Source organism: Mycena indigotica (assembly GCF_014461135.1).
Source record: "Mycena indigotica strain 171206Taipei chromosome Unknown Mind.scaff0014, whole genome shotgun sequence".
NCBI lineage: Eukaryota > Fungi > Basidiomycota > Agaricomycetes > Agaricales > Mycenaceae > Mycena > Mycena indigotica.
Genome location: NW_023503013.1, coordinates 794,279 through 808,118, shown reverse-complemented (window position 1 = coordinate 808,118; position 13,840 = coordinate 794,279). Strand labels below are relative to the sequence as shown.

The window sequence follows — 13,840 nt, the reverse complement described above, 5'->3', positions numbered from 1 at the left end:
TTCGACTTGACCGCAACTCAGTCGAGTCGATGACAGACGCTATCTCTGACTTGCCTCGGCCGCTCACGACCCGAAACCTCCGCCCGCGGTCAGCGGCCTCCTCCCCGTGGCAGCTCTCGCTCGTCCGCTTCTGGCTCTGGGTCGTTAACGATGGCAAATGGCGAAGCATCCTCTTCGCGGGGCACCAAGCGACAACTCATACCAGGAGAAAGCTCTCGAAAGCGCCAAAAAGTTCAGGCAGAGAAACCAGGAGACGATTCAGGGCTGGGGGAGGAGCTACCCGACAATCTCATCCAGAAATCGACCTCATCGAGGCAGGGGGAAGATAGCAACGACTCGGAGTCGGTGTGTGCATTTACTATTCGATACCTTCAATTGAGCCTAAGGATTGAATGCATGGCAGATTCCCATTTCCACTGGGGCTGACTCCTACATCGCACCCACATCGTCAAGACCAGCACCAGAGCCACCCCAACCACTGTCAACCTACACCTGCCCGATCTGCTTCTGCGCACCGACAAATGCAACGTTGACGCCATGCGGCCATGTCTGCTGCGGTTCTTGTCTTTTTACTGCGATAAAGACGATGATGCAACGCGGCGCTTTAATCCCTGGCTCGCTCGAGGCGAGGTTAGTCGTCTACTTTGCAGAGAAAATTCCAACAATGACTCCTTCCAGATGTCCGGTATGCCGTGCAGAGATTCCGGGCTGGGACGGGAAAGGCGGTGGTGTTGTGGGGCTCCAGACTCGTTTCGTCATGAGTGTATGAACTGTACCCCTCTGCTTCCCAGATATTCAGTATTGTCTAAACCAATCAGCGAGGAGGAGTTGTGTGACACTAATATCACATGACTTGTGACAAGACGTTCCTTGGAATAACAGAATCTTGATATCCTTGAGCTCACAACCAGAAGTACTCCGCTACTGTGCCTCTCACTAGGTTAGAGAACCTGATCAGACCAATTTCAATTGAAGAGGGTCAACTGTCTACAGAATCAAACAAGAATTAAAGGGAGAAAGTAAGACTTGGTAAGTACCAAGTAAGTACTTATGTCGAACTTGAAGAAGATAAATAAATAAGAGGTGCTAAGTGCTATTGATGAATCATGATAGTATGAAGATATTTGAATATACGTGTCCTGAGAACCCCAAGTCCGTTTTGCTTCCCGATGTCCACAAAATCACTTCAAGTGCGATCCGAATATGGCCGCTCAGGTTCATATGTCAGCGCGTCAGCCTCCTTTTCGCGCGTCATGACAGGTGCATAAAGCGTCCTCAGGGAGCTACTCCGCGACACCCCGACAGATCTGCGCTCTCGGATGTATCGCAACACTGAGAATGCGACGACAACAAGTCCGACGACGAGGTTGGCAACAAGTAGACCGACGATGACGGGGATGAATTTGTCCATAGAGGAGGAAGGACCTCCCATCGACGATTCAGAGAGCGCAGCAGCATTTTTGAAGTTTGTGGGGCAGCTTTGGGAGCCAGATGAAGAGCCCGAGCCGGGATTTGGCCGAGACGGTGTTGAGCCACTCGTGCTGGGCCCCGTCATTGCCGGTGCCTTGCCGTCGAATAGCATAATCAAGTCCGTTGGCGCAAGCTCTGGTGCGTTGCGTGTGCTCATCGCTACATTTGGTCCACGGACAGCCGCAAAATCACCAGCCGCCCATTCCGCTGAGTTGGTCTTGGATAGCAATTGGATATAAGGAGGTGCGCCATTGGGAGAGGTGTTGTTGATAGTGTCACCGAAGGAAAAGCTGGTGAGGGTCAAAGGATGTGACGTCAGAGAAAGACTACATACACAGAGTAGACGTTTCGCATAAAGCTTGCACCAAAAAGACCGTCAGTCTTTCCACTAGTTATAGATCCACCATTGGTTGCTGAACCAACGCAAATGGTGTAGGTCTTGCCATCGGGACCCTTTTTGACATACATGTCCGTCATGTCGAGGGGATGCACGTGATACGGAATGTAGCTATCAATCCCTGAGTCGCCATTACTGTGGGCGTTGTGAAAGATATACAAAGCAGAACAAACGAACTTGCCCAAAGACCATTGTGAAGTTCACGGGCGTATCACAAGGAATGACCCACACATCTGTATCGTTGCTCCAATGGGAGTTATGAAGCTTGGAATTCTTTGCCAGCGCTGCTCCAGGAACTTTGGAGTAGACCGCGTCGCGGATGTAAGGCGGTAGCAAAATATTCGTGGTGCCAGAATCCAAGCCGATAACATGGTGACCGAACGGTGTAGAAGCATCGTTTGCTAACCAGTCAATGTCTTGACCGTTGACCTGGGCACCACGAGCAAGAATGTGCCAGCTCAGTGCGCCAGGAGGATAGACCGGGAATTTTGGCATGTTGCGGACATTATCATAGTTGGGGTCGCATTGTCCGATGGCCAAACTGACTTCGTCTGCACCAACAGCGGAGTCTCCACCACGAGATAGTGAAAGTCCAAATAGACGAGGCATAGTCGGGTTGGCGTCGTATATATTGGAAAGAACAGACTTCCCTATGGAAGCGCCATCTTTTCCAGCTGCAATGAGTGCGTGCTGGATTCCTTGCTTTGGAGAGTCGAAGCCGAGACCAACAAGGCCACAGACATCATTGGCATCATTGCATAAGTCTTGGTGATAGCTCTCCGAGGCATTGATGAAAGCTATACGCAAGTTTTTAAGCAACCCACCAGATATAAGTACCACGACAACGCACCTTGTTTACCGATCGTGAAGCCTGCTATATTGATCTCAGCCAGACCGATCATGCCATTGATGTAGGAGCCGCCGCCATAAGTAATTTTGTGGGTGACGCCGGTGCTCGTGAACTCTGCTTTCATGCCACCGGCCGGATGTATCCTAGCGCATGGTCAGCAACTTGAAGCATAGACACGTATTAAGTTCGTACCAGAGGTCAGTGCTTCCAGTGTCGAGTAGGACATTTACGGACTGTGTTTTGTCGTGACCGAACGTCATTCGTGCTGTGTACTGTGGACCATATGAATAAACATGACATCAAAAGGCCATGCAGATGCACCCGATTGTTTCCGACGTTGGCAATGTCGCCAGGGATGTCGCCAGGACGAACAGGCTGGCCGGCGCCATTGGCCGCGACGAAGGAGACAGACGAAAGAACAAGAAAAAGCGCTGAAGATAGCATTAAGAGAGGGGGTCAAAAGAAGAGAAATTGGAGGAACAAGCATCGACACTGCTGCCTTATGAGCCCGACTGAGGAGTTTCACGTCCGCGCCCAACATCGGCTAGTGGTGGTCAGCTATCGGATGCGATGCATTTGCGACTGGAAAAAATGTGAGCGGCGGCTTCAAACATTTGGTGTTAAGCGCTTAACCTTGGCATCACGTACTTGGGTGAAGTCGTTTTATGTATCAGCGGGGTTGTCGGCTTCTCTGTAAATGACATTCAAGAGACTAGAAGTACGTAGTGTGGTCACTGTGGTATCGCGCATTGAGTGAAGACGATGCAGTTTGGAAGACAAACTGAGCCAGTGACAGCCCATGTGACATGGTGTCACACATCTGTTGTCAAAAAGACCTCAGGCTTTCCCCACACTGACTTCACCGGGTAAGCAACGGTAAACAAGTAAGTTTCCCTCATGAGATGGACATTTTTCGCTACTTTGTAGTTGATTCACTTTCAAGAAGTAAATCTTTCAAACCACCCAACGATCCCGCGTGCCGACTCCTCCTTCGCCCAGCCTAAGCTTTCTTTAGCATGATATCAAGATGGGCGTTATTCTCCTTACGATGATCTGGGTCTTCTGGGTCTCCCTTTACCGCAAACCCATGTGTAACACCAGAGAATACTTGGATCTGGTACTTGGCTTTGTTTTCGACCAAGATATCTTCGGCTCGACGACGGGCGGCCGTCTCAAAGGTAAAATCGGTTTCGGCGCAAGACATGAAGAGCGGGCCTGGATATGATAACTTAATGATGGACGTGCGATTCAGACAAGGAGAAACCACATTTAATGGCCGTAAAGTGGTCCTCCGTCAATGCGGCTGGATGGGCAAATGCGGCCGCTGCAACATCGTCCGTTGCTCCGAACTCCATAACATAAAGCGCTCCAAAACAATAGCCTTGAAAACTATCATTCCAGTGAATGGTCGCAGATGATGAGAGAGTCTACCAACGACACAATACTTTGCGGTCGGGCCGTGAATCTTGCGGACCTCATCGACCCATTTCGGGACTGTGTCTCTTGCCTTCTTCCGTGCCTCTTCATACCACGGCTCCCACTTGAAATCCTTGTCCCCTGCATGTTTGGAGATCGGGTCACCCAGAAAGTAATCGATTCCGAGAACGTGGAAACCTGTATAGTGCTTTCAGACACAATAACCAAGCTGTAGCGGCTTTCTATAACCACCATGAGAAGCAAAGTAGTCTTGGATTAGCTGGTTGTTGACGTACAAAGGCCCATAGACGTCCGCAAAGAACAAAATGACTTTCTTCGGACCGTCTGAGTCGGTACTACTGGCTGCTGGGTTCGAGATGTAGGTCGGCACACCGGCGACGGAGGAGATTTCGCCAACAGGTTCTCCCGAGTGCTTCACCGCCTTGATGCAGTCTTCGCAGTAGGGTTTTGCGAGGGTCGCCATGAAGTTGTGACGATAAGACGCACACTACAATTGGTAATCAATGACTAGAAATAGATCCGCGAAGAAAGCCTTCGGCGACATTCGTCACTGTGATGATATTATACGGAGCCACTGGCAGAGTGTTCGGATACTACTTGTGACCTCAGGCGTCAACGATTGGATCCTAGCTCTCCCATCGCGAGCAAACCCTACTGGAAAGTACATGTCTAACCCCGAGTCCTTCGACGCGAATACCGCGACACAGGCGGACGCTTGGAATACGATGTGTGATGTGATTCATTAGATCCTGCTCCTCGAACGTGATAGTGTGGTTGTCGATGAATCGGTTCTCCCAGATACCTTGATTGACAGGAAGTTTGAGAATACGACGGTCTTGTTGGCAGTCACGCACCAAGTTCTTTGAGAGTCCAGTTTGGATATGTCCGAGTATCAAGTTCAAGACAGAAGACATTCTGCAAATATCATTGGTTAGTAAGCAAATACTCCCAGGATAGAAGGGCTTCAACTGAAGTATTATGCTACAGTGGAATTTAGGCACAGTATAATACTTAGAGGGAAGAAACCACATACAGCAGACTGAAGAACAACATCATGCGTCAAAACCAGGTGCAACTTTTCCAATGCCGGTATACGTTGGGAAAGCAGGTCCAGGACTTCGGCAGATAGAAAGTTGAGACCAATATGCAGGACCCTGAGCCCAGTGTGTAGTGTGCGATGGGCAAAGCTCCCAACGAGTTGCCGGAACTCCTCTTCTTGAAGAAAGTATTCAAAAAGTGACAGCGTCGTTAGTGTGTCGGCGGAGCGTCTAATACATCCAAGTGTCGAATCAAAGCCGGTTGTAAGAAAAGGAAGTCTAAGTGTTTCAAGGTTGATAATGGTAGACGTCTCTGCGGAGAGGGTGACTGAGAAAGAGGGCCAAGTGCTGGTCGGGGATTCATCCAGGGAAGTAACAACGGTCGTGAGTGAGCGAACGATTTCCACGCTGCGAAGGCTCTCCGAGTTAGCGTGCAAGACTTTGACTAGACCAACGGGGTCTGAGAGATGAGCCGAATCGAATGCAAGGAGGATTGAAATTTGATGTAGATGAGGCATGACATCTAAGGCATAGAATAACGGGGAAAGATCTGCTCTGGAGTAAGAGGAGAATGTCAGTTTGTTGAGAGACCGGCGGAAGTGGTTGATGAATGGAGCGATTGACTCGCGAAGAAATAGGTGACTCTTTTGTTTCGAGATAGCGACATCGTAGTCAAAAAAAAGTTCCAAGTCCTCGAGATTATCAAAATCAACGGTGGACAGAAGGCCTCCAAAGTTGTGCAGTTGCGCATGTAAAGTCAGCTTGCGTAAACTGACACCGAACGCGTTCCTTGCAGCGACCAAAAAGCGCGTTGTCTCTAGCGAGGCAGGGAGATCACGCCATTCGAAGCTATATTCAGTGACGCTCGTCATGAGCCTCACCGCCTCCGTCATCGAAGTTAATATGTCCCCAGCAGCAGAAGACTTGCCCTGCGAACTTTGAGCGAGGGGCAATGGCGACGATGGCAGTCGCGCATGACGCGAAAACCATCGTTTAAAGGTCAGGAGCGCTGAAGGAGGGTGTAACGATTCCTTCTGGGTCAAGTATTCAATGAACCACGCGAGGACATGTAGCCGACGAACTCTTCTTGCGATAGACGGTGTTCTGCACCAATTCAATGCAAATGTCGCATTTTCGGGCTGCCGCACCTGAGCATCGCAAGAGACCTAATCATGGTCTTGTCCAGCTTATCCCACCGCACGACCATATAGCGATCGTCCAACACAATGTAGCACAATGTTGTAAAGTGCCTTGTTCACAGATATGAGGGTTTGGAGGTGCCACTGAGGCAGGAAAGCCGTAATTAGTCTCCAGACATCTTCAGGTATGTCCGCAGCTCCCATATTCTTCGTAGCTCGTAGATTCCGTGTAAATTTGGTCGTCGTTTCCTGTGAGAGCTTAGTGTGACTAGTACTGTCACACCGATTGTAACATCGTGACACTGACAGAGACTGACAGTTTCCCGTTGGTTTCCCGTTGAACAAGTATGTTGACTTCGAGTTCGAGCCACCTAGCTAACCAATAGCTCACAGTGCGCTTACGACCTCCGCAGGAGAATGTCAGCCGTTGGCAGAACCCCGTTTTTGGCCGCCTCGGTCAGCACCTTGCAACTTGCTGACGAGTCATTGTGGAACTTTATCTTCCGGGCCTTCCGGCGCAGCCAGTATGCATCTCCAGCCGCGTCAGTCGGCCCAGAAATCGGCATACTAGTACGAATAATCCGAGGTATCGTACGACCAACATGGGTCTCATGAGCGCCGCTGCCCTACATAAATACCATTCACCCACCCCCTCAAATCCAATCCACCAATGGGTTTTCCACCGACATTCGACGCCTATGTGCCAAGCAGCCTCGAAAATCTTCTTTCCTCTGGAAAAATAACTCCCGGATATGTCTCTTTCGACACACTCCGCCAGGTTCCTCTTGATCTCGAGCATACTGCGTCAATGCAGTACTCTCAGAAGATCACACCCCCTGCCGGATTCGACCATTGCGTCCGGGTGTACTATTTCTCTCTTGCCATTCTCGCCAACGGTTTTCCGTCTCAGTCTATGATCGTTGAACAGATCCCCTTTGCGGACCTGGCGAAGCGGCTCTACCACGCGTGTATTTTACATGACTTGGGATGGAGCTCTGTTTCTGAAGGCCGTGAACATCCCGCCCATGCTATGAGCTTCGAGATTCACGGAGGAATCATGGCGTACGGCCATTGTCTCGTTGTCTCTTATCCTCACTGAAATTCACTAGTTACGAACATCTCCTTCGCGAGGCCCCCACCCTGAACGCAAATCAATTGGGCGATATCGTTCAAAGCATCATGCTTCATACCTCACAATGGCCTTCGGGGTCATCCTCGACACTCAAAACACTTCTGTCTCTGGCCGCATTGTTTGATATTGGTGGATACGATGCCTTGGGACCTGGCGCATTCGACTTCTTGATCAATCGCCAGACTGTCAAGGAGATAGAAGCCGCTTTCCCAAGGGGGAATCTATATGCAGAGGGTGGCGAGTCTCTCAAGAGAGAGTTTTCAACCAAGCCGGATTGTCTGCTCCTCCACTTTCCTGGTGGTGTAAGCTTATTCCATGCCAATTGCAACAAGCACATTCTGACCTGCAGCAGGCTGAATCATTCATTGGAGTGATACGAAAAGAGTCAATTGTCTCTGAAGCGGATATCTAATCAATGAAGTAGCCAGGATTCCGGAGCTCAGAATGTGGCTGTTGTTCGTAGTTGGTTACTCACAAAAACGTGACTGTGACATTTCGTGTTTCTTCACCTCTTCGATGTCGACGAATCAATCTCTGGTCCGGGCCGATGGGCTGTATTTCACCGACTGTGGCTTAGTTATCCAGGCTGAGACAACACTATTTCGGATCTCCCGTGACTTCCTCGCTATACATTCAGCCATTTTTCGCGACATGTTAACGCTCCCGACGCCATCTGAGGCGGAAACGCTGGATGGTGCCCTTGTCGTTCGACTTCCTGACTCCGCTCAAGATATTGACACCATGCTGAGGGCTCTTCTGTACTCCGAGTGCGCTCCATCCAAGTTTCCTTTTCCTTTCCATAAATACTAACGCAATCACTGCTAGTTTCTTTCTCCCTCCCCCACTTCCAACATCTCTTGATAATCTCACCCGAATCATGCGTATGAGTCACAAATACGATATCGACATACTAAGAAAGCGTGCCCTCGCTCACTTAGACGCTATTCATCCTATGACGCTCGATGCATACGAGGCTCTGCCTCTTCGGACTTCGACGTGGGTCTCCGACCGCCCCACTGGGAAATCGTGTCTTGCCATGATTCTTCTTGCCCGAGAATTCTCGTTGGATTGGATTCTGCCCTTTGCCTTTTACCGCGTCTGCGTATATGCAACAGACCTGGAGATCATCGAATCTACCTTGGCTTTAATCGACAAAGCAGCGATTGTCACAGGCTGTCGACTTCTTCAGGGAAACGAGACCCATCGTCTCATGGACGTCCTTTCAGAAGAGAATGATTTCAAGTTCTGCGAGGATCCCGGCGGATGTGCAGAGGGGCGTGACTTCGTCCGCGAGATGGTTGAATCACAGCGATTCATCACAGAACAGAGCCATGCTCTTGGGCAGTCTCGATATGCGGTGAAGTCAGATCTACCATTAGAGGTATGGACACAGCGGATTGAACCCGCTGTCTCCGGTCGCGATTCAAATATGTGTATGGAATGCGGGAGTCAGCTCAGCAACGAATTCGCTGTTTATCTGAAGGACTTCTGGCGTAACCTTCCGCAAATATTTGGGCTTCCAGACTGGCAAAATCTACAAGATGCCAAGAAAACTGCTCTGACAAAGGAGTGATTATCCACAGACTAGGTGTGTCAAGTGTGTACATCGTGGCTGCAAAGGACATGTATGTATATTAGTGGAATTTACGCTCTATCTTTCATCATATTGGATCAGGTGTCTGAAAGCTTGAGTTGGCTCAAGCTCGTCCCTTGGCTGCAGGCATACTTAACTCGCATCGACACTCAGTGGATTATTATTAGTGAATATGACTGTTTCCTTATCTTACGTGGACTCGGAGCAACTTGAATGTCAACGCCAATTTAAACGGGTGTTAACTCTGGGTCTCCGGGCCCTCCCGATTTCACTATATAAATCTGGCCTCGTCCTCCGCAACGAGCACACAGCTTAAGTCGAACTCTCATCGACTCAGAATTAGAAAGTCAAGTATCTCTCCAACTTATTATTTCTCAGTGAACTCATAGCTGCATACTTAGATGCCCACAAACAAATCCAACTCGAAAATCGTGACCTTTAAACTCCCGCAGCTCCTCCTGCCTGGTATTATTTTGTCGACCCTCGTTCCATACGGCGCCTTTGGCACCGGCCGATGGGCAGAAATGTTACAACGCCGGATTTTCAGTGCTAGATCGTTCCAAATTATCTTTGGAGTCGCATTCGGCGTGCACCTGCTGCAGAGCATCCCAATCGCATATGTCAGCCGCAAGCATGGCGCAAATGCTTTGGTGACGGTCAGTGCAGACATTTTTCTTCCACGCAATTTCGTTTAATAGCACATAGACCAAGTATGTTCTCTCAACGTTGGTATTCGGAGGCATTCCGACCTGGTTGTCGCTCGCAGACCAACTGGAACGAAAGAGCTCGAAATAGCTGGCCGAAATCGAAGGTCCTGTGTCCAATAACATCCCATTTGAAACTCGACGTGGAACCATGACCTGAAAGAATAGCACAGTTATCCAGATGTTAGAAGGTAGCGTAGAAAGCAAGTTATAATAATAATATAGAGACCATGACCGAAAGCAGAAATGAGGTAGTCAGTACATACGGGCGAGACCATAGATGGGAGATGACGAATATGCTAGGGAGGGAGAGATGCTATGCGAGAGAACGTCGACGTGCATAAATGAGAGCCAGATTAAGGAAGGTAAGCAGCAGGAGAGTATAACTTATAACTTGAGCTCGGTCAGGACCCGTCTAGCAAGCATCTGATACTGCCAGCCATCTCCTCCTGCTCGACGGAATTGAATACCGTGCAGCGGAAGCAATGGTACCTGTCCGTGTCGTCAGCGCGGATAGGCGACCCAGACTTGACTTACTTTGACTACATTAATTTCGAACCGGACACCCAACGCATTATGCGCCATGGATTCGAACGTTTCGCGGTCCATCTCGCCCGACGGACTCATAAGGCTACCTGAAATGCCAACACCGAGGTCAGACGGAGTATGAACCGACCGCAGCTTGGAGTTGATGGACACAGTCGATTCAGGTTTGACCGACTCGGGTCTCGTTGTTTCCGGGATTTTGACAGCTGGGCGGCGAACGGTGGCCATCTCAGGTTGTGGAGGAACTGCATCTGGGACGACAAGCGGTTGATGGGCTTCATTAGGTGCTGGCGGCATAACTATTGCACTAAGTGGCCTAGCCGCGCGACCTTTCGTAGTGGGAAAATCGCGATCTTGGCTTTTGACCCGCCGCACACTAAACGATAGACGCGACACCCGCCTCGTTATCCCGTTAGTCCGAGGTTGAGGATGAGCAACCACAGTTGTGTCGCCAGAAGACGGGAAGGAGTGTTTTGTAGGCGCCTCGGCCTCTGGTTGGGGCGGAACACCGTTGATAGAGGGAAGATGCACGCATTCAAAGCCCGTCTTGTTTTGCCAATACCGCACTTGCATGCGGTCAAGAACGCGGCGAATATCTGCTTTGATGACTGGTGCAGGTTTAGTTGAGGTTGTAGCAACACTAAATCCATAAGAACGGGCCAGTAATAATAATGCAACTCACCTAAAGAGACCCTTCATGAACACAGGCTTAGGCTCCTTCTCGCTAATATAGCCCTCATTCTCCGTGTCCACATGTCCATCGCGGGCTCCTTCATCTGATAGTTCCTCTGGTCTTTCAGGTAAATCTCCGTTTTCCAAAACGGTCTTCGGGAAGCCTCTCCGGTCAGCCTTGGTTAATGTTGATGTCTCGTAGCCCATTATCGATGTCCGTCGATCTCTATGCCTACCCATGGTCCCCCCAGTAGGTGGAGACCTGACGGAGGATGTTGCGCCACCACCTGTGCTACTTCTCCGCTCGTGGCCTGAACGAGCTGCCTTTGCAGCGGGATCGAGAAGAGTGGCCGCTCTGCGTCGAACACTACCAAATCCACGACCTTCTTTACTCGAAATTGGAGAGCTGGGAGGTGAAGGGGAAACAGTGGCCGCTGGTGGTGAAGGAGGACGAGTATTGGGTTCAGGGGTTACATGACTTTCGGGAGGGGCATGCTGCTGAGCAGGCTCTGATAGTGTCTTCGACTCTGGAGGTGCCACAATAGGAACTGGTTCTGCTTCTTTAGTGCCACTCTCCTTCTCTCCATCTTCCTTCGGGGGCAGATTGACGCTCTGTCCAAGAGCACTAACTCGCTTGGCCGAGTTGCGCTTCTTAACCGTAGCAGTCGGAGCACCAGCACCAGCACCCAAAAAGATGCTACCAAATCGCCGTAAAAGCGAGCCACCATGGGACACGGACTGTCCTCGCTCGCGTCGATGTCGTGGTCGCAATACCCCGTCTTCGGTAACTGGCGGAGCTTCCGGTTTCGAGGATGGATCTTGGTGGTCGGATACAGGAACTTCTCGGACCTGAACGATGTCAATTTTCTCTTGTTCTGGCGACCTTGACACAGCTGAAGTTTGAGTGGGAGAAATGAAGTCCGGAGGGGGGCTGTTGTTGGCGGTTGCAGGAGTGGTGTCCACGAAAATAGTAGGTTTGGAGACAGAGTGGGATGTACCGTTTGTTTTGGGTTCGACAAATGGCTCGGGGGTCTCCACCCTTGGAATAGCTTCTTCTTCGCCAGCCATGCTACGATTCGCCACGTTTTCAACCACCTCAACAACGACTTCGTGTTCGGGCTCGACCTCCTCGGCACCAGGGGGCATATTTACATCGGGAGCATTGTTCGGTGGTCCGGACAAGCTAACTTGGCTGCTCGCGAACAAGTCCTGTCCATAGAGTTGTTCCCTGTGCACTTTCTCTCGCGCGAGAAAGTACATGCTCAATAAGGGATGAAATCCGCTGGTAGGATCCCGCGGCGGAGGTGTGGGAGGTAACTCTGGAGCATTGGAGGCGGAAGGGGAAGATGGAAATATACGGCGATAGAGGTCAAATCCACTGAAACGTCGACGTTTATGGGCATCTATCGGCGAAGCAGGCGGTGAGGGTGAAACACTGGCCGGAATTGGAATGGACTCGTCATGACCGTTTTTCTGGTGCTCCCAAGATATAACTGCTCGCATGTATTCTTCCGACTCGAGTACGACGCGGAGTTTTTCGATGACCTCTTCGACATCCGCGCCAAATTCAAAGCCGGCCATCCGTGAGACAACTATGGGGTCGATGTCTGTCACACGAAGCGGTGTACGAGGCGGGAGATGGGTGGGAAGAGGGCCAGCGAAGCCTCGTACCATCCATGGATGGGAAGAAATTTCGGCAAGATGGGCGCGTCGCGAGGGAGTGACAACAAGCATTCGTGAAAGAAGATTCTTGCATTCTGCCAAAAGTTAGGATATAATGAACATGCCAGAAGAAACTCGTACCTGGACTCAGCCAGACCGGATAGTCTACATAACCACGTTTGATTTTGGCATGCAACGCAGGCATACTCTCATCCTCAAACGGCACCTTGCCACAGACAAGGGTATAGAGCACAACACCAAACGACCATATGTCCACCTCTGGACCCGTATAAACCTTGGCATTCAGCAGCTCTGGTGCTGCAAAGTATAAGCTCCCGCAGAATGTCGCGAGATGTGCTGCAGGGTCGTAGAGATTGGACAACCCAAAATCTATAATTTTGATATTGCCCGTGTGTGAGATGAGGATATTCTCGATCTTGAGGTCGCGGTGGACGACATTGTTTCGGTGGCAGTAGTCCAGTGCTGAGGCAATTTGACGAGCAAATCGCCGAGCAACACTCTCCCGGAGACGACCATGGGCGATGATAAAGTCGAGTAGCTGACCACCATTCACATATTCGAAAACCATGTAATAGTGGTTGGGGTGGACAATCATTTCTCGCATTCCACAAATGTAGGGGTGGTGGAGAAGGAGCGAAAGGCCTGCCTCTCGAAGAGTACGAATCTCTTTGCCAGCCTCTTTCGAGGATGACTGGGCAGTTACCCGAGCGCGGGGCAAAATTTTAACAGCATACTATCAACACGTCGGTGGGCGGTCAGATGCAGAGTTGAGCGGACGCACCTCTTCCCCAGTGACATTATGAGTAGCGAGCTTTACGCGACCCATGGACCCAGCTCCAAGAGTTTTGCTTAGTGTGTAGTCTCCCAGAACGCGGTTAGAGCGTTTCGGTTTGTGAGACCTGGGCGGTGGTATTTCCGCAACATCGTAGGCGTTGGAAGCCGCCATGACTTGAGATGGTAGTAAGTCCCCGTAGTCGCCTACGCGGTCAATGGGGATGGGCGCATGCCCGCAGGGTGTGACAGTTGATGGGACACTGTCCGAGTCCCGGCCAACAGAAACCGACACATCTGATTCGTTGAGATTCTTTCGCTGATTTCCGATGTGGTGGACCTAAAAGTGCCTGCTGTGAGTTGTCGAAGACTTGGAAGAGCTTGCTGAGGCTCACATCATGATAAATC

General features: G+C 50.5%; 5 protein-coding genes across 5 annotated transcripts; 3 read left to right on the top strand and 2 right to left on the bottom strand.

Annotated features, from left to right (window-relative positions):
- Nucleotides 1-150: 150 nt before the first annotated feature.
- On the top strand, nt 151-769 carry MIND_01310400 (RING-type domain-containing protein; the record flags this gene model as incomplete). The annotated part of the gene is made up of 3 exons (XM_037369561.1): nt 151-345; nt 404-630; nt 679-769. 3 exons carry the CDS (start codon nt 151-153, stop codon nt 767-769), a joined length of 513 nt encoding a protein of 170 aa, XP_037214059.1.
- A 417-nt stretch (nt 770-1,186) lies between these two features.
- Nucleotides 1,187-3,161, bottom strand: MIND_01310300 (Six-hairpin glycosidase; the record flags this gene model as incomplete). Its single annotated transcript, XM_037369560.1, has 6 exons — nt 1,187-1,760; nt 1,805-2,002; nt 2,037-2,664; nt 2,718-2,860; nt 2,910-2,989; nt 3,039-3,161. The coding sequence occupies 6 exons, from the start codon at nt 3,159-3,161 to the stop codon at nt 1,187-1,189; spliced, it is 1,746 nt and encodes a 581-aa protein (XP_037214058.1).
- Nucleotides 3,162-7,000: 3,839 nt separating this feature from the next.
- MIND_01310000 (uncharacterized protein) lies at nt 7,001-7,874 on the top strand (the record flags this gene model as incomplete). Its single annotated transcript, XM_037369559.1, has 3 exons — nt 7,001-7,392; nt 7,440-7,764; nt 7,815-7,874. The coding sequence occupies 3 exons, from the start codon at nt 7,001-7,003 to the stop codon at nt 7,872-7,874; spliced, it is 777 nt and encodes a 258-aa protein (XP_037214057.1).
- A 95-nt stretch (nt 7,875-7,969) lies between these two features.
- Nucleotides 7,970-9,035, top strand: MIND_01309900 (BTB domain-containing protein; the record flags this gene model as incomplete). The annotated part of the gene is made up of 2 exons (XM_037369558.1): nt 7,970-8,229; nt 8,288-9,035. Exons 1-2 carry the CDS (start codon nt 7,979-7,981, stop codon nt 9,033-9,035), a joined length of 999 nt encoding a protein of 332 aa, XP_037214056.1. The 5' UTR covers nt 7,970-7,978.
- A 1,112-nt stretch (nt 9,036-10,147) lies between these two features.
- On the bottom strand, nt 10,148-13,607 carry MIND_01309800 (Non-specific serine/threonine protein kinase; the record flags this gene model as incomplete). The annotated part of the gene is made up of 5 exons (XM_037369557.1): nt 10,148-10,252; nt 10,298-10,946; nt 10,989-12,735; nt 12,782-13,394; nt 13,443-13,607. The coding sequence occupies 5 exons, from the start codon at nt 13,605-13,607 to the stop codon at nt 10,148-10,150; spliced, it is 3,279 nt and encodes a 1,092-aa protein (XP_037214055.1).
- Between the last annotated feature and the right edge of the window lie 233 nt (nt 13,608-13,840).